Here is a 19,030-nt window from a genome sequence, read left to right on the forward strand (position 1 = left end):
GGACTGGCCTACACCACTGGTTCTAGGTAATCCAATAACTGCTGTCTGGACAATATAGGAGTAAATCAAGAAGTTATCCAATCCCAGCAGTCTCAGTCCAGGGCTGCCGCTTTCTGGAAAGTTGCTGGTGTTGATGGTACACCAAAAGGTTGAAGAAGCTGGAGAATTATGGCACCTGCAGAACTTCAACCAGCTTAGGCAGAAATGGCTCACAGGCTGTTTAAACTCATTTCTTTTACAGAAGGTTGCTAGCTTCTTGGAAAATATTGCTAGGATTTCAGTCCCCAGCCATGCATTCCCCCACAAACCCTCTAATTTTTTCACATGGTCCTCTCTCGAAATGACCACTGAAGCACACAGCAATATTTCAGCACTCCTATGTATATCTCCGTGCAGCTCAGTTGAACACAAAGACTACAGGTCACAACCTTTGCTCAAGTAGTACTTTGTTTTTAAAAAAAAATGATTGTACGATCTCATATGTATCATGGTAAAATCATTTTTATCATTTCATTTTATATTGTCCAGAGTTAGTTTCTGTTTCCTTGGTAACACACCTTCTAAAAATACCTGTTGTATCTTCCATTTATTTTCCACTTTTTAAAAAATATGTTTTCTTATTCATTTTTAAGACAGGAACTCACTGTGTAACCGTGGTTGTCTCTAATTTGCAATTTTCTTGCCTCAAACTCTAAAGTGTTATAATAGAAGTGTACCCCATCATGCCTGCTTATTCCAGTTAGCTTTATAACTAAGGTCAAGTGTGTCATGGGGAACTTCAATGTCCTTTAAGAATTTGACTTGGTGCTTTTTGAAAAGAACAACTGGCAAATTAGGTGTAATATAAATATTGAAAGAAAGAGGGGAAATTTTTTATGTATTAACAAAAAATGTAAGAAATGTCTCATTTTGTGTCAATGCTATCACCATTGAGAGATGTTTTATATGATTGTGTCTCCTGGCTTATGAGCATAGAGTATTCAAATTAAGTGCAACATTTATTTATATATTGGAGATAATGGTGAGGCAGACAGGAAGTAAAAAGACCTCTTACTGAAACACAATAATTTGAAGTTCCCTAAATTTGTCTGACAGGGTCCCTCCAGCAAACAAGTTTCTCCCCAGGATGTTTCTGAGGAGACTAATTAAGTTCTGTGATCAAGAGGCACTTAGATTATAAAGGAATAGCATTCATTAGTGTCAATTTTTTTCATAAGTTATTTCGTCTTTCTCTTCTTTGTAGTGATAGGGAGATTTCATTTTCATAACACAAATAGATTTCCATGTTCTTTGTTGTCGTGACATGAATGCCTGTTTCGGTTAGTATATTTCACATTGCTGATAATTGGAAGATTGACCATCCTCCCCCCCAAAGGTGACATGAAACTGTGTCATAGCAAATGTGCCAAAAAGAAATTCACTCTAAATCATAAAAAATTATTTTTTCTATTATTTGTTCTTGAATTTTGTATAATAAATTATTGTCTATGTCTCACACGTTAACATAATTATGAATAGAATATCCTCTAGGCCTGTGTTGTTGATTGAGTTTGAGAGAAATAAAAAAAAAAAAAAAACATGTGAAGTTCTATAAAAGCTTGTGTCAATTAAGGAATCCCCTACTGGTGCAAAATCACATCCAGACATCTCTCCCTCATTAGTCAGCTTATCACAGTATCACTGTAGCAAGTCCCTTGGTTCTTGTCAGTGGCTTTAACAACTTCCTTACGATACCCCATAAAAGGCCTGAGCATCAGTGTTGGAAAACTTCTGTTTTCTATGGAAATTGTGTGACATCTGAGAAACCACATTCGGTTTGGCCTTTCGCTGCACTAGGAGCAGCATTTTACTCTTCTTTTTCTGCAAATGAAAAATCAAATTATGTTTTCTCCAGAATTCTATGAAGAATGGGATGCCAGCTGAATAATTGATGTCAGGAATCTGAGAGGCTGAAGCCTCTCACATAACTGATCTTTATTTTCATAAAAACACAAACAAACAAATACAATCAGTGAATAAACTGTAATAGAAAAAGCCTACCTGATCATATTTAGGGACTTATTCATATAATAATAAAAACATTTTAAAACGACAAAATTGCAAAGTACTGCATATTTCTTGTGTGTCTGTGAACTTTGCTTAACAATCATGCATGACAGCTGAGGAAGTTTTGAAAATGTTCACTTACTGTCCTTCACATTTGCTATGTTTGTATGTGTATATATTGTGTGTCTAATATTATAACTCAGACCTTTTACCATGGCTTTATAATGAAAAAGTTTGGGAGCATATATAAAAAGAGACAAACCATTCACTGGAAAATAAAGTATGAAAGCAGAATAATATGCATTAACGATTCACATTTTTGCCTACTTTTAAGCAAGGTTGGAAATCATTCTCCGAATTTCAATTTGTACTTTTAGCTCCCAAAGATATATTTTGGACAAAACATTCTTTTACATGATACATAAAGTTCTTGATTTATTTGGGGCTTAAGTTTTATTTACAGGGTCTATTTTAGAAAAGGACTAAGTGGCTAAAATAATTGGAGTTGGGTAAACATTGCAAACTAATCATGTAGACTTAAAGGTAAGATTATGTACCATCAAAAATAGAGGCCATCAATTTGTAAAGGAGTAAAGGGTGTATGGGGGAGGCGTTGGAGGTGAAAGCCTCCTATGTAGGGCAAAGAGAACTCAGTGTAATTATAATCATAAATAATAAAAAATAACTTTGAAAGAAGAAAACATACAAATTTTTAAAATAGTTGATATTCACTTTATTGGAACAAATATTGACTTCATAGATTTAAAATAACATATAACAGATGTTGATATTAGTTGATTTTTCAAAAATGTGGATTCAAATTAGAGAGGAATACAAATGGAGAAAATATGTGCCACAGCTTTGGAACTCCACACTTCAGAATAGAACAAGAAAACCTTACGCCATTCTTGGATGCTACTTCATTAATCCCAGCTATGTTCTAACGACTGAGTGACAAAAGCAAAAACAGTATGGAAACCAGTAAAGTGATTCTGATTCCGTATGTTCAAGTAAACTGTATGCCTTGTACGCAGTAATACTTCGTAGCCATTCTGCTTAGGTCCTTGACCTATGCTCGTCATTTGATTCCTCTAAACTCATTTATTTAGTCACCACAATAATAAAATTAGAACATTTAAAACATTAACAAGCATTCATTCATCATAAAATAGTAAACACATATGAAGTATTTTTCACAATGGTGTTTTTGCTTCTTTTATTAAATCATTCTACATCTTCCTGAAAGTTACAATGAAATGTAATGAACAGCATCATTCCTGCTCTCATTGGCTGAGTTTGGCTTTGTACATACTGTGCTGAACCAATGCATTCCTTCATTGCTTTCTGTCTTAATGAAATGATATTTTGAGAATTTCCACCTTTAAGCATATATTGATATGTTTCTGTCCCTAGTTATATTTGAAAGCGTTCGGTTTCGCTTTAATTAGTAAGTATTCTCTTACATGGATAAAGCAAAGGTTGCCCATTCTCAGGTTTATGAGAAATGTAGATATTTCCCTTTATGGCTATTTTTAAAATGTTGCTATTGGTACCCTCCTACTTGCTATCTAAATCACATAGGAATGTTGCAGCAGGTCAAGGAATAGAAATATTTGGAAACAATCAATGCAAAGTTCACATATCAAATCACGCTCCCATCTCTGATCTGCATTGTCAGTGACATACAACATGTTTGCTCTGTACATTGACCTTATGACTTTAATTTCTGACAAATGTTTGCCGTGTTACATAAGATCATGAACCGTATATTTTTGCAACTCATGTTGCCCAAATTAATGACACTGCACAACTCTTAGTATTTCATGTCTTATAACTTGTAATGATTATTATAAATCCATACCAAAGAATATAGTTTTATAATATTTTCACTGACTATATTATTTATAAAACGTATGCAGACAGTAGGAAAAATAACAAATCCTATGTTGGCATTACTCATTTCTTTTTACAGTTGATACTTTTATTTCTTTTGACAGAACGATTTCGAGATTTACTACTGCCTCCATCAAGCCAAGACTCTGAGATTCTGCCCTTCATTCAATCTAGAAATTACCCCAAGTAAGTAAGAGCAGTTTTCTGGGTATTGAGAAGGGAAGGGTCAGACACTGGCAGAAATTGATACAGGGAAGGTGAAACGCTTTTGTTGTTTGAGTCTTTTACAAATCCCAAGTAACCTAGCCTAACTAAGATCTCACTTGCAATGTATGATAATTGATTCTTTACAAACAGGTCCAGAAGACAGAGCAATGCTTCTAAGTACAACAGCTGTGAGTGGGCAGCTGTGTCTCTTTGTAGGCAATGAGCCTCTTGTGTCATCAATGGGTGGCTCCTCACCTCATTTTCTATTTTCTATTTAAATTAAAGATGGGGTATTTACATAGAGATTATCCTCTTAGTTTAGTTTTTTGTTTTTTTGTTTTTTTTTTTTTTTTGCTGATACGTTGGTATAAACTTTTTTAGTTTAAAAAAATGTCTTATGACAGAAAACATAAGATAAAAAGGCAAATTATCTCCTGTATATTACACACAAAGGATAATACTTACAGAGCAGAGCATACCGTATCAAGCATAAACTCACTATATTCTAACTAATCTATGCTTTTTGGGATTTGGGATTTGGGGGTAGACTCTTCTTTAATCATTAACATTCTTTGAACAAGAGAAATCTAACAAATAATAAAGAACATAAATATATGACCTTCAGGTAGAAATACTCATGAAATAGGAAAAAACTACTCATTAACGGCAGGTACATTTATGTGTGAGAGACAGACAGAAACACAGAGAGAGAAATATCAAAGGAAAGTCATTTGAAAATCATCTCCTAGTAGATCTGGGGATCATTGTTCTAAAATATAACTAAGTTACTTAATCACATTCTTAAATTTATGAACCCTCATAAGACCCATTGCCAAAACCAGGAACATTTATTTTATCTTCAGAATTCAAGTGCAGACATTGCTCTCTGAATGTTCTGAGTGTGAATAAACAAGAACAAACGGGTGACTTTAAGAAAAGTACACTTACTGCAAAGTATGTGTGGGTTTAGAGGTTAGAGGAATGAAGTGTCAGTGACAAGCTTGATTGCCCAGTCTCTGCTCAGGTCACCATAGTTATGTCTGAAGAGATGTTGGTTTCTGATATATCTGGAAAATGTTTATATTTATAATGCTATCCTTACAAAAACAGCTCCGATATGCAAAATGTTTGAGGACACTTGACATGATTTAGTCTAGACATGAAAGTGTATAATTAAGCCTCCAAATATGAGCCAGTAACTCTGGAAGATTTAGTATGTGTACAGAGAATTAAGAAAGTACAGGAAGAACTTACATCCAACTTTGTTTTCACAAGGATTAAGTTCTATGAGCAGTAGCATCTAGCATCCACTGCTTATAAAAGGAATATTATTTATGACAGAAGTCAGAGTTGTTATTTGGCTTCACTACCAAAGAACAACCTTAATTGTTTGGACAGCAAAATCTGTGTCTCAGTGTACTCTCAGTTCCAACTGGCTGCCTAAAATTGGTTTCAAATGATAATATTGGGTAATAGCTCTCAAGTCCTCAGATAACCTTCTCAGATTTCAACTCATTGCTGGGTAATATTCCTTTCTCTCCTCTGTATTTGGGGTTCTATTTCTAGAAACTATCATTCCCTTTCAGTAATTTGTTGTTCAATTATGTGAAATATATTTTAAGCCAAACATTATCATCATCAATAATAATAAAGTAATATTACTAACACAGAGAGTTTCTTTATGTGTCAAGGATTATACTATGTTGTGAGGTTTTTTGTTGTTGTTGTTTATTTGTTTGCTCTTGTATTTGGGGTTTTTAATTTTGGTTTGGTTTGGTTTTAAGTGTTTTATTTTTATGCTGTTTCAGGACGAGGTTTCTTTATGTTTCTCTAGGTTTTGTGGAACTCACTCTGTAGACCAGACTGTACACAAACTGAAAGATCCACCTGCCTTTTTTTCCTGAGTGCTGAGATTAAAGTCATGAGCCACCCCACCTTTAATACTGTTAGCTAAATGCTTTAAATACTTTGCTTTAAGTGAACACTTCTATATATTCTTTATTATTTCCACATTATTATTACTATTTATTTATATTTTTATTACATGTGGCTACTGTGAAGGGTATTGTTTCCCTAATTTCTTTCTCTGCCCTTTTATTGTAGGTATAAGACAAGGCTACTAATTACCTTGAGTTAATTTTATACCCAGCCATTTTTGCTGAAGTTATTCATCAGGTGTAGGAGTTCTCTGTAGAATTTTGAGAGTCACTAATGTATAGTATCTATGAATAGCAATACCTTGACATCTTCCTTTCCAATTTGTATTCCCTTCATCTCCTTTTGTTGTCTTATTGCTCTAGCTAGCACTTCAAGTACTATAGTGAGTAGATAGGGAAAGATTTGGCAGCCTTGTCTTGTTCCTGATTTTAGTGAGATTATTTCAAGTATTTCTCTATTGAATTTGATTTTGGCTATTGGCTTCCTGTATATTGCTTTGGTCATGTTCAGGTATGTGCCCTGCATCCCCAATTTTCTAATACTTTTAAGGTAAAGAGGTGTTGGATTTTCTCAAAGGCTTTTTCAGCATATCATGAGATGATCTTGTGATTTTTTTCTTTTGCTTTGTTTAAATAGTGGATTACATTGATGGCTTTTCATAAATTGAACCTTCGCTGCATTCCTAGGATGAAGCCTACTTGATCATGGTGAATGATGGTTTTGGTGTGTTCTTGGATTCTGTTTGCAACAATTTTACTAAGTATTTTTCCATTAATATTCATAAGTGAAATAGATCTGAAGTTCTTATTCTTTGTAAAATCCTTGTGTGGTTTGGGTATCATGGTACTTGTGAACTCAAAGAATGAATTAGGTAGTGATCATTACTGTTCCTATTTTGTGGAATAGTTTGAGAAATTATTACCATATTATCTCTTCTTTATAAGTCTAATTCTATACTAAAACCATCTGGACATGGACTTTTTTTGTTGGAAGACTGTTAATGACTGTCTCTATTTTCTTATTTCTATTTAGATAACTTACCTGTTCTTGATTTAATTTTGATAAGTAGTATTTGTCTAGAAAAGGTTTGTTTGGTACTTAATGTATAAATTTATATTGAATATGATAGGCGCTCTCTCTCTCTCTCTCTCTCTCTCTCTCTCTCTCTCTCTCTCTCTCTCTCTCTCATTTTTTATACATTATCCGGCATCAAAAAATGTATTATAGTGATGCAAACTGTACTGAGAAATATCACGTTACTTAAATGAAACAGTAAACAATAGATCATCTGAAGGGATTCACTTGCATTTGACATTCCAAAGACAACAAAGTCTTAAAAGCAAGTGAGGTGATAGGAAGTGGATGATGTTACAATTCTAGATTCCGTTTTACAGGATGAAGAGATTGCAAAGTATGATACGTAGCAATTGTAGCCATGATATAACATATATACGGATATTTGTTTTCTTTTTTAACAAGTACCTAGTGGAAGCTGGGATTGATACAGCATCAGAAAATTTTATCTAAGGTGTCCACAACATTTCAACCCTTCTGAAGATTTCAGTGTAGCTCCTCAGTGTCTGAGATTACATCCTCAGATCAGGAGAAGGAAACAGAACAAAGGCTGGGAAGCACCCTGGATGTCCTCTAGGCAGTCCTCTGCAGCCCAGATGACAGCTCTTCGATCTAACTAAACGTAACTAAACTGAACTGAGCCCTGAATATTGCATCATTTAGAGGAGCATAAATAATGTGGTTGAATAGATTGCTTTCTTGTTTTTTCTTAAATGGGTAGATCTCATGCCATTGACCCAAGATTGGGAAGTTTGGTTCATAGATGTTTTAAAGTAAGTAAACAAATTAACAATCATTTTTGTAATGTGCTTCCTAAATTTATTTCCATAGCCTAAATATTTTTAAAACTTTTTATGATATTGTCTGAACTCATTTTTTGGGAAATACTGTAATGGTTATTAACAAGGGCATTTCCCTAATATTACAGCAAACTTTCTTCTCAGATTGTTAATAGAAATACATCTTCCTCCCCCCTTTTTATTGGATATTTACTTTTTTGGGATTTAAATTGTTTTCCTATTTCCAGGTTTCCCCTTCAGAAACCCCCTATCCCATCCCCCTTCCCCCTGCCTCTATGAGGTGCTCTTTCACCCACCAACCACTCCAGTCTTCCCGCCTTCAAGATATTTTCAAGTTCCATCCATTTGCCTGCAAATTTAATGAAGTCATTGTTTTTAATAGCTTAGTAGTATTCCATTGTTTAAATGTATCACATTTTCTGTATCCATTCCTCTGTTTGAGGTACTACTGGTTTATTTCCATCTTCTGGCAATTATAAATATGGCTGCTATGAACACAGTGGAGCATTTGTACTTATTACATGTTGGAGCATCTTCTCCATATATTCCCAGGAGTGGTATAGCTGGCTTTTCAATGGTATAGCTATGTCCAATTTTCTGAGGAGCCACCAGACTGATTTCCAGAGTGGTTTTACCAGCTTGCAATCCCACGAGCAATGGAGGAGTGTTCCTCTTTCTCTACATCCTCAGCAGCATCTACTGTTACCTGAGTTTTTGATGTTAGCCACTCTGACTGGTATGAAGTGGAGTCTCAGGGTTGTTTTGATTTACATTTCCCTCAGAACTAAAGATGTTGAACATTTCTTTAGGTGCTTGTTAGTCATTCAAGTTTTCTTTGTTGAGAATTCTCTGTTTAACTTTGTTCCTCATTTTTAATAGGGTGGTTTGGTTCTCTGGAGTCTAACTTCTTGAGTTCTTTGTATATATTGGATATTAGCCCTCTATTGGATGTAGGATTGGTAAAGATCATTTCCCAATCTGTTTATATAGAAATACATCTTTAATTTGTTGTTAAGCAATCTGATTCAGAGAAGCAATAGCAAGTGCCTGGACAGAAGACTTTTAAGAACTATTGACTGTATTTTTGTCATTCATATAATTGGATTAATTTATAGTTGGTTAATTTCTTCATTAAAAAATCCTCAAAAGACAGGTTAATCAACTCCATCTTAACTAATAACTAAAACAATTGAGAAAATATGAATGGACATTATCCTAATGGATAAACATTTATTAAAATGTAGAAAGTGCTTTTACGGTTTGGGGTGAGTCTTTCAATGCCATGGCTTCTCTTAGATATGCTGTCTTTCATAATAAAACTTTTTATCACTTATTTACAGAAGTTTAGAAATATGCCCATATTTTGATTGCAGTTTTGAAGAAGTGAACAATTGTATGTAATCTCTATAGTTTTGCCATTATTACTCATAATTGAAACCCAAGGAAATTTGCACATTATTCAAGTGTAGTATACAAAAGATTATATCTAGGTTATTTTATTTTCTCTTTTTACTTTTCATAAAAACCTAGGTCTTGTCAAGTAATCATTCACTAGTGAATTTGTGATTATCCTTTCCCTTCAACATTTATTAGGTTTTGTGTGTGTATGTGTGTGTGTTTGTGTTTGTGTGTGTGTGTGTGTGTTTAGTGGGGGCTAAAGATTGACAAGTTGATACTAACTTACAGTTAAAGGAGTCAGAGACTCTTCTGTCCTCATACACAATCTAGTGACATTATGTAATAGGGAGTATATACTTTTAAAGGTATTATGAAATATTCTGAATATAGTCAATGTCACAAAATAAATAGCAATATAATAAAATAAAAATAAATAATAAACATTTGAGTTATAGATGACTAAGATAATTTAAATATTTCATAGCAAATTCAGGTTTCAAAATATTACATGAGCCTTTGTTTATGTACATCCTTTGTGATTAAACGTATCAATTCATAAAAATTTAATAAAGGTGTGTCAAATGAAAAGCAGTTGATTCTCTGATAGCCATCAGTGCAAATCCATTACTATCCCTATCTTGCTTTGAGCTCTATCCATTTCTCTTTCTATGTTGGACTTTGTCCCAATGGCACAATATAGATATACTGATGTTATCATCAATAAAGTATCTCTGATGTTTGGGTTGCATTCTCTAGTGTTCTAACAGGTTTTCTCTGTGTCTTCACATCTTGTCTGTTTTATACATGAAGTAAATGGAGTTAAGAGAGGTCATGTAGCTCATCTGTGATCTCATTCTTAGTAAATGGCTGGGACTCCAAGTTCTAGTGTTCTTGTTCAAAGCTATTACAAAACACCAGAGAATAGCTATGTGGGGAGGGAAAATCATGTGTTGTTTTGGAAGCAGATAATTAGCAAATGGGTATTTTTCATGATTCCTCTCATTTGCTGATGAAATAAGATAAAATTTATTGGTGAAGTTTGCGAAGAAGGCCTCATAAAATATCATTGCATTCAATTAATTTTTTTATCTAACTTATTTGATGTGGCTTTCAAATGAAGATACAAAAATTTATAGGACAGAACTCAAGTCCTTGTTGATCTTGAAGCATGCAAAAAATTTACACATAGCCCATGATTGTTGACTAATAAAAACATGAGTTACATAGACAGAATATGAATTATATATATTTAATTATATAAAGTAAAATGTTTTTCATGTTTCAAAGACTACATTAGCATATTAACTTTAGTTACTATTTTCTTTAGGTGAAAGCTTTTTTTCCCCTTCCTATACTGAATACAGTATTCCCAAAAGCAACCTTTGCAAGTTTTCTGTCTAGATAATATACTTGCATTACCTAAGATGACCTAAATTTTGTCAGTATAAACAGTTAACCTTTGAATAGCAACCCTATGAGTTTAAGCGTTGTGAAATAGTAAAGGAATTTGTTTCCTGCATATGCAGCATCTTCTGTGGGTGCAATGAATCTCTAGGATGACGTCATTCCAGCAACAATGCAGAAATTCAGTCTGTTTCCCATTTCTGGGTTAACACATGGTTTTTAATTACCAAAGATGCAAAATAATATTTGCATGTCCAAGAAATGGCAAATTGCTTGTATTTGGAACTCAATAAATAGAACTACCCATATGACCCAATGCAATCACAGAGAGTTATAAAATAAATCACTTGTGTAAAGGTAAAAAACAAAATATAAACAGTGTCTAATTCAAAGAAATGCCTATTAATGAATTTATTCTACAGACAATTAACATATGCCTAATCAGTAACTCCACAAGTATATTGTCTTACCTGGCCTTTTATTTAAGTAGCCTCCAAACATAAATGGCATGTAAACATGCTATAAATATATACTGTTTAAAAATATATAATGGAAAAAAATTATAAAACAGCAGTGTTTTGTATAAATAAGGTCTACCTTTCATATCAAGATGTTTAAAATGACATGAAATGTATGGTCATTCTACAGTAATCACAAATAACTCTTTTGATTATAAAATGAATGTTTTTAGACATCAGGGTTTCAGAAGGAATGATGAAGTGCAAGAGAGCCACAACATCCAAGTGAGATGGATTCTTACATCTGCCAAAATAGCCACACAGTCAAAACAGATGAATGGAATCTGGGAAATGTGGTGTTTTGGCTAGACATTTGCTTTCCTCAATAAAATTAATGTTCTGTTGCTAAGAAAAGGAGGGTGGATATTAAGTGGACAATTCATAATTTCTGTTTGTAGTTAACGTTAGTTGTATAACACACACATGTTCATATACACATATATTTAATTAACCACACACAGCCAGAACAATTTTTTTATGATTTCTTCAGTAGTGTTTATACTTACAAATTTAACTAAGAGAGAGTAGGTAACAATACTATATTCTTATTTTTCTCTTTCCCCTTCTCCTTCTCCTCCTCCTTCTCTTTTTTTCCTGTGATTTTTATATTTGCATAGTTCATATCAAACTAAATATATTTGCCAGAGCATTCATTACTGAAGGACACACTCTTCAGTTTCAAATATTGAATCAATTAGTATTTTTATTTTGTCAATTGTCACAATGAAATATGAACAAGCTTTAACATATTATTTTCTTTATACTTCCCTAAACTTTCAGTTAACTTAGTAATGGGAGAAATTTCATGTTTTACTATCAGTAGCTCAAAACAAATTGCTTATTCCTTTGGACTTATGACTAAGGAAGATTTAGGTGTGGCCCAGGCCATCATAATGCATAGAATTTGGATTTAGCACAAATGGCACATGTTATAGAAAAATAACTTTTTATCTTTTCAAACTTTGTCTGCCTTCTCTATAGGTTATACATTGATGGTCCATTTGGAAGCCCATTTGAGGAGTCACTGAACTATGAAGTTAGTCTCTGTGTGGCTGGAGGCATTGGGGTCACTCCGTTTGCATCGATACTAAACACTCTACTGTATGTCACTTTGATCAATTTATTACTCCAAACAGAGAAATAATCAAACACGTCTAGTTTACATATAAAATAATTCTTTACAGAGTTTTCCTATTTAATGTTAAAGAAATTCCATTTTCCTAGTTGGCTAAAGAAATAATTCAGTAATTCTCAGTGTATGATCTGTAGTTCCTAGCATCCTCCTTGTAAAAACAAATCCAATCCTCTTTCCCTATCAATGGCTACTCACATTCAGCTTTTTTTTCTTTAATCTCCAGAGTGGTGTCACTATTCATTTATTTGATTAACAAGTATTTGGGGTGTTCTTGTGCCAATTAGTCTTTGAGTTATTGGAAATAAAACAATGAATGTAAAAACATATACTATACCATTAGAAACTTCACATTCAGTTGAGGCAAATTAAAAGGATGTAGTAAGAAATTTATAAGATGGATTAAATCTGAAAATGTAAAACACAAAGAAAACATCTCCATAGATAATAGACTATTGTATTAGAGGGAGGCAAAAAGAAACAGGTTATAAAGAAAAGGCTTTGAAAGTCATCTTCTGAATGACACATAACCATTGCAATCATGCTTCCGCTGAGTCTACAGAAGAATGATCACATCAGTTTTTATATATAGATAAAGGAGGGGGTCTGGTGGTCCTACGCTTCATTGCCAAAGTATACACTACTGTTAGACTCAGGGATAGGAAGAATCATTGCCTTCAGTTTGGGGCTCACCAGGCTCCAAGGATTAATTCAACTCTGTGATAATAAATGGCCCTAGGTATATTAAATAGGTCTCAGAGCAACCCAAAAATTATGAATATGGGAAAGGGAGGTAGCAGGTTGGGCCTGTAGTGATGTAAAAAGAAGAAGAGATTTGGGGAAGAGTAATCAGAATGCATTATATTCAAAAATAATTAATAAAATAAAAAGTTACAAGTAAAAAAGGGTGAATAGATTATAAAAACAAATGTCTGGAGTGACTGTAAGAATATGTTCAGTGAATACTTTTATGAAAAGATGATGAACATATCATCACCTCATTCCTTCATTTATTAACAAATTTGCAGCAGACTGAAGAAAAGAAATGTCAAAGTTGAGATTGCCCAACTGGGAAATAGTCTCACCATTTTCATTCCAGGATTATAAACTTAACTTCATTCATCACCATAAAACACAAACAAGATGACAGCAAGATGGTGCTCCCAGATCACTTCCATTCCCTTTACAAGCAAACAAAGTCACATTAAAAAGTGTGAGGGGATATCTAAAAAGAAGAAGAAATAAAACTCTCCTTTGGCTTAGTTGGGAGAATCATGAATTCAAGATAACCTAGGGCCTTGTCTCAAAAATTAAAAATAAAGAAATGAATGATATTTTGAATATTTTATTTCATTTGCTAATATTATACTAAATGTGATTTGGGGACATGCTGGAGACTCTTACAAAAATAAGCATGTTTCAATCCAGAAATCATTTGTTTCAGACAACATATTACGAGTTATTTTGATACTTAGTATTATTAAAAAAGGAACATTTTCTTAACCTCAAGTCTACCTCATAGTCACAAGTAGGCATCCAGACTTGGAATCGTGAGTGGCTGGAATGTATTACATAGTGTGTGGTTGTGAAATCTTTCTTAAATGATTATTAAGAAAAGGATAAACAACCGAGTTTCTGGAATGGTATTACCTAAAAGTGAGGGAAAGTCTGAATGACCTTTTGATCTCTGCACAGTGATATAGTTCACTGAAATAGAGAACTTGTTTTTCTGAGACTCATAAGCCAGTATTCTTATGATCCAAGAATTCAGTGGTCTGGAAGTTGAAACAGGTGATGTGGATAATGCTGACAGATATAGCAGTCTATGACATCTTAGTCACCATATTGTGTACCATATCTGTTTGAGAGTTATGGTAAATGTTGGCATGGAAATGGCTAAGTTTGGGGTATGTTTACTTATTTTTTAATTGGATGTTTATGAATGAAAATCAAATGTTCATGAATATGTGACCTTTGTATTGTCTATGCAATGCCAATTACAACTTGATTACATTGATTTTAAAGGGATGACTGGAAACCATACAAGCTAAGAAGACTGTACTTTATCTGGGTGTGCAGAGATATCCAATCATTCCAGTGGTTTGCAGACTTGCTCTGTGTGTTGCATAACAAGGTAATATTGGAATGGTTATGATTTTTTAGTTTTATGATTTCTTGAATAATATTTATTTCTATATTTTAAAAACAAGAAATGTTCACTATAGAACAAAAGGCTTTCTTAAATCTAAAACCAGAGGTAACATTGAATAAAAATAAATACACATCTTTTCAGATGTGAATGTTTGCCAATATATGTCTTTCTCTGACATATTTTAACAGCCATTTCTTCATTTTAATGTAAAATAACAGATATTTATGCACATGACTAGAAATGATGAGAAAAAAAGACAAAGTGGTCATCACAGACAAGACAGCGTCTTCTATTTTTTGTTATAATAGATTTCCCCCATATTCTTGTGATAATGTTTTTATAGTCATCAAATTTCTTGATCCACTATACAGTTTTAAAAATCAAAATGTTCATAGACTTAGGGAAGTAAAATCTGTTATTACTTTACCTACCAAGTCTATGCCACTAGAATTAATGTATGTTATAACATATTATTTACATTTTTATTCAAATTATTTTAAAGCTTATTGCTACATCTTTAATGTTCTTTTTCTATGAGTAAGAATAAAATAAATTCATAGTATCTATGAATATGGATAATTCTTAGGCTCACTGTATCTGATTTATATCCAGTTCCTTAATATTGGCTACTTTGTATCTGTACACAGTGCTTCAGTGATTGTTCACATGCTTCTTTAGTATACTTTTTCGTCATGGTGCTATGCATGTTATCATCCAGAAATTATCATTAATTGTCTCCTGAGAATAAAAGTATGTTTTAAGATCTAAAGACATAGTAGGTAACAAAATGTTTCCATGTTTTTAAATCTCTCTCCCATTCATAATAACATAGACAACTAAACCACTATATATGCAGCATGTCTGATTCTGAGATCAGAGTTTGGGCCAAATAGAAAAGGAAAGTAGAATTATATCAATGTGGCCTACAGATGCTCTGTTTCCTTAAGGAGTATTTTCAGGAGTTTCCACCAAGCCATGTGCTGTTAGGATAGTCTTGAGTTGTACTGACTACTCAGTTGTCTTAGGAGCAAATTCAATACAGGGTACCTAACTCTCTGATGCAATCATATGTTTAGTGCAATGATAGAAGAAGAGGGATGTGTATAGCATAAAGAAAGTAAGGTGAAACTGGAGAGTGATATGCATGCATGCATGTAGTATAAGGTAGACTGCAGAAGCCTTGTAATCTTTATATTAGAAAAAAGAGGCCTTGCAGTGGTGGCACATAGCTTTAATTCCAGCACTTGGGAGGCAGAGGCAGGCAGATTTCTGAGTTCGAGGCCAGCATGGTCTACAGAGTGAGCTCCTGGACAGCTAGAGCTATACAGAGAAACCCTGTCTTGAGAAACACAACAACAACAACAACAAAAAAAACAAAGAAAAAAATTTAAATTTAAATTTATACCTAGTATTATTGAAGATGTGGACTTGAACAAAGATTGTTCAAGAAGACTTATTTATAGTATTCCAAATATTCAAATACTTCACATATACATGATTGGAAAAAATACTATGTATTGGTATAATAAAATCATTTAATATGAAGAAGAAAATTCTGATATGTTAAAACTTGAGTGTACCTTTGAAATACTATGATAATTAAAGTGATGATAGAGAGACAAATATGAAGGGACAAATACTTTATGGTACCGTTTACATAAGATACTTAGAATTGTTCACTTTGTAGTTAGTTAATGTAGAATAATAGTATCTAGGTGAAAGAGGAAAACAAAAGCCATTGTTTCACTTTATCTAGATTACTTCTTTGCAGGAGTACTTCTAGCCTCACATATTTTTATTTGAGGAAAATCCATAGTGAATGAGTAGAAATCCAGACGGCATGTCTATTTTTTATGCTTTGGATTCATTTTCTTATCATGAATATCCTATATCTCTATTGTCTCTTTTTTTAAATGAAAACTATGTTTATTTATGAGTGAAGCCATGGGTTAAAATTTAGGGTATCTTAGCAAATAAAGTAGAGGTTGTTTGTAAGAAACTAAAAGGAATGACACATTGCTTAGCGTGGTTTATTATGTGTCTTTTGATGTAAATGATTGCGTTCTCTGTCATCAAAACCATCATCACCAGAGTGAGTTGTGCTGAGAGAACTTGCTGTCTGTCTCTCTGTCTGTCTGTCTATTAATCACCTATCATTTCTCTGCCTACTTTTATTTTATTATAAATATTTCCTGTGATAAGCCAAATTATCTACTACATTATAGAATCACATATGCTAGGTACAAACTTTGAATACGTAGAAAGAATTTAAATGAGGTTTTCCATTTTTATGTTCTCTCAGTTTTGGCAAGAAAACAGGCCTGACTTTGTGAACATCCAGCTGTACCTCAGTCAAACAGATGGGATACAGGTATGTGGCTGGATGTTATTGTTAATTAAATGAGTCTCATGATAATAGAAGATTTACTGTAAGAGCTGTGCTGGAAGAAAATTTCTGCATGGGGTTTTAGCAGAAGTGTCCTAGAGGAAAGCCTCCATTGGGATACATCCAGGAAACACCTAGCGTGTCCTTGAAGTCAACTCTGTTGTGCCTTTCAGTTCTCACAGCTTGCTAAGGTAAAACTTTTGGTTCCTTCTTTCTTCTTTGGGGTTGTTTCAAGTTCCATGTCTCTAAGGAGATATCAAGTAATAAATGAACAGCCTTGTGATTTATTGTCGATAGAGAAAAGTTTTTCCATGATGAGAAAAGATAAAGTCATACACAATTAAAAATATTCCATCCCGGAGGAATCTAACATAGAAACAGTAAGACCCATCATGCCTCGTTTACTATAAGAGAGACTATGCTGAGACTTTCCCATACATCATTTTCTATAATCTCAACTAATTTGAGCAATGCATACTATTACTCTCTATATTAGGAGAGGCAAACTAATGTTTAGAAATAGCATAGTGGCATAATGCGATGAATCTTTGTGCAAATATTTTTCCCGATTAAAAAATAAATGAATAAATAAACCTCTATGTGTGTGTGTCTGATTGTGTGCATGCAAGTATAATCTCAGAGTATAATCTTGAATGTTATCCTCAAGTTCCTCACTTCCTTTGAGACAAGGTCTTTATCCAAAATCCTACCAATTAGGCCAGACTGCAAAACCAGTGAGCCCCAAAGACCCACTATCTCACCTCATTACTCTGACTACAAGTGCACACTATAATAGTCAGCATTTTTATGTGGCGTCCAGGGATTGTGCTCAAGTCCTCAAACTTACAACTCAAGAGTTTCACTGTATAAGCCCCTAGATGTTTTTATACTCTTTTTTTCATCCCTTTTTTTTTCCAGATAAAATATGAATGCTTATCAATTACCTAAAAAACTAACCTAATCGGTTTTGGAAGTTTTTAGTTAATATTTTATTTTTTTATTTCACATTTTTACCACAGCTGTGAAGCAATATATATATATATATATATATATATATATATATATATATATTCTTATATATATTCTTTTTTATATAATTGAAACTAAGGTATAGATAATATTGATAAATATATTTACATAATAATCTAATAATAAAAGAAGTATAGATAAATTATATCTGGTACTGAGTCTCCTTAACTGAAAGTCAGACACTTTCTTTACGTATTTCCCTCTGACTATTCACTGTCAACTAAGAACAATTGTTTATTCATTGGAAAGAGGAGCCCATTCCCAGTCACTGGCTGATAGGGTATAGTCTTAGATATCAAGTATCTTGGGAAGTCAGGTCTAGAGTTATTCCCCCAAATTTCTGATGACAATTTGTGTTTACTCATAAAATGAGCCGAATATGACAAACATACTTAGGTACAAATATATGTCAATGACATTTAATTCTGAGCCCACTTAATAGTATGTGATGAACTTTATCTTACATTGAGTGTGTTCTTTATCTTACATTGAGTTTATTTTAAAATGAAGCAAATCAAGGTAAGTCAGCAGTTTGTCAAAATGACATTCAAAATAATACTGAATTTTAAAGGAAAAGTAAATGAAATGACACTTTGCAATGGTTGTACTGAGAATTCTGTTTTGTTCCTATGTCACAGCAACTTGGAAGGAGATGCTAGCACAGGTGAATTCATGTAGGAGAAATGTGCTACTTATCCAAAGCTGCATTGAATAAAACATATCCTTCCCTTTTTAACAGAAGATAATTGGAGAAAAATATCACACACTGAATTCGAGACTTTTTATTGGGCGTCCTCGGTGGAAGCTTTTATTTGATGAAATAGCAAAATGTAACAGAGGGTAAGTAATGTACCTCACAAAGTTAACATATGTCTGAATATCAAATTAAAACATTCCTGGGTAATCCTGTGAAATGTTTAAAATGAATTGCAAATATATTTATTACCAAGTCCTTTGAACACTCAGCTCAAATCAAAAAATAAAATAAAATAGTTACCACTCTAAAAGCCTGGAACACATAGTTTAGACATAGTTAAGTCTTTGTGATTTAGA

The 19,030-nt window shown here is 33.2% G+C and overlaps 1 protein-coding gene across 6 annotated transcripts in view; it reads left to right on the top strand.

Annotated features, from left to right (window-relative positions):
• The window catches only part of Nox4 (NADPH oxidase 4), a 117,015-nt gene that overhangs the window by 89,539 nt on the left and 8,446 nt on the right, over positions 1-19,030 (top strand). For all 6 annotated transcript variants that reach the window (XM_076937464.1, XM_076937456.1, XM_034519684.2 and 3 more), the window contains 5 exons: positions 4,044-4,125; positions 12,260-12,379; positions 14,436-14,544; positions 16,865-16,933; positions 18,717-18,817. In XM_076937464.1, coding sequence (XP_076793579.1) covers positions 4,044-4,125; positions 12,260-12,379; positions 14,436-14,544; positions 16,865-16,933; positions 18,717-18,817 — 481 coding nt within the window. The remainder of the gene's footprint in view (positions 1-4,043; positions 4,126-12,259; positions 12,380-14,435; positions 14,545-16,864; positions 16,934-18,716; positions 18,818-19,030) is intronic.

Source organism: Arvicanthis niloticus, chromosome 1 (assembly GCF_011762505.2).
Source record: "Arvicanthis niloticus isolate mArvNil1 chromosome 1, mArvNil1.pat.X, whole genome shotgun sequence".
In the NCBI taxonomy this organism is placed as follows: domain Eukaryota; kingdom Metazoa; phylum Chordata; class Mammalia; order Rodentia; family Muridae; genus Arvicanthis; species Arvicanthis niloticus.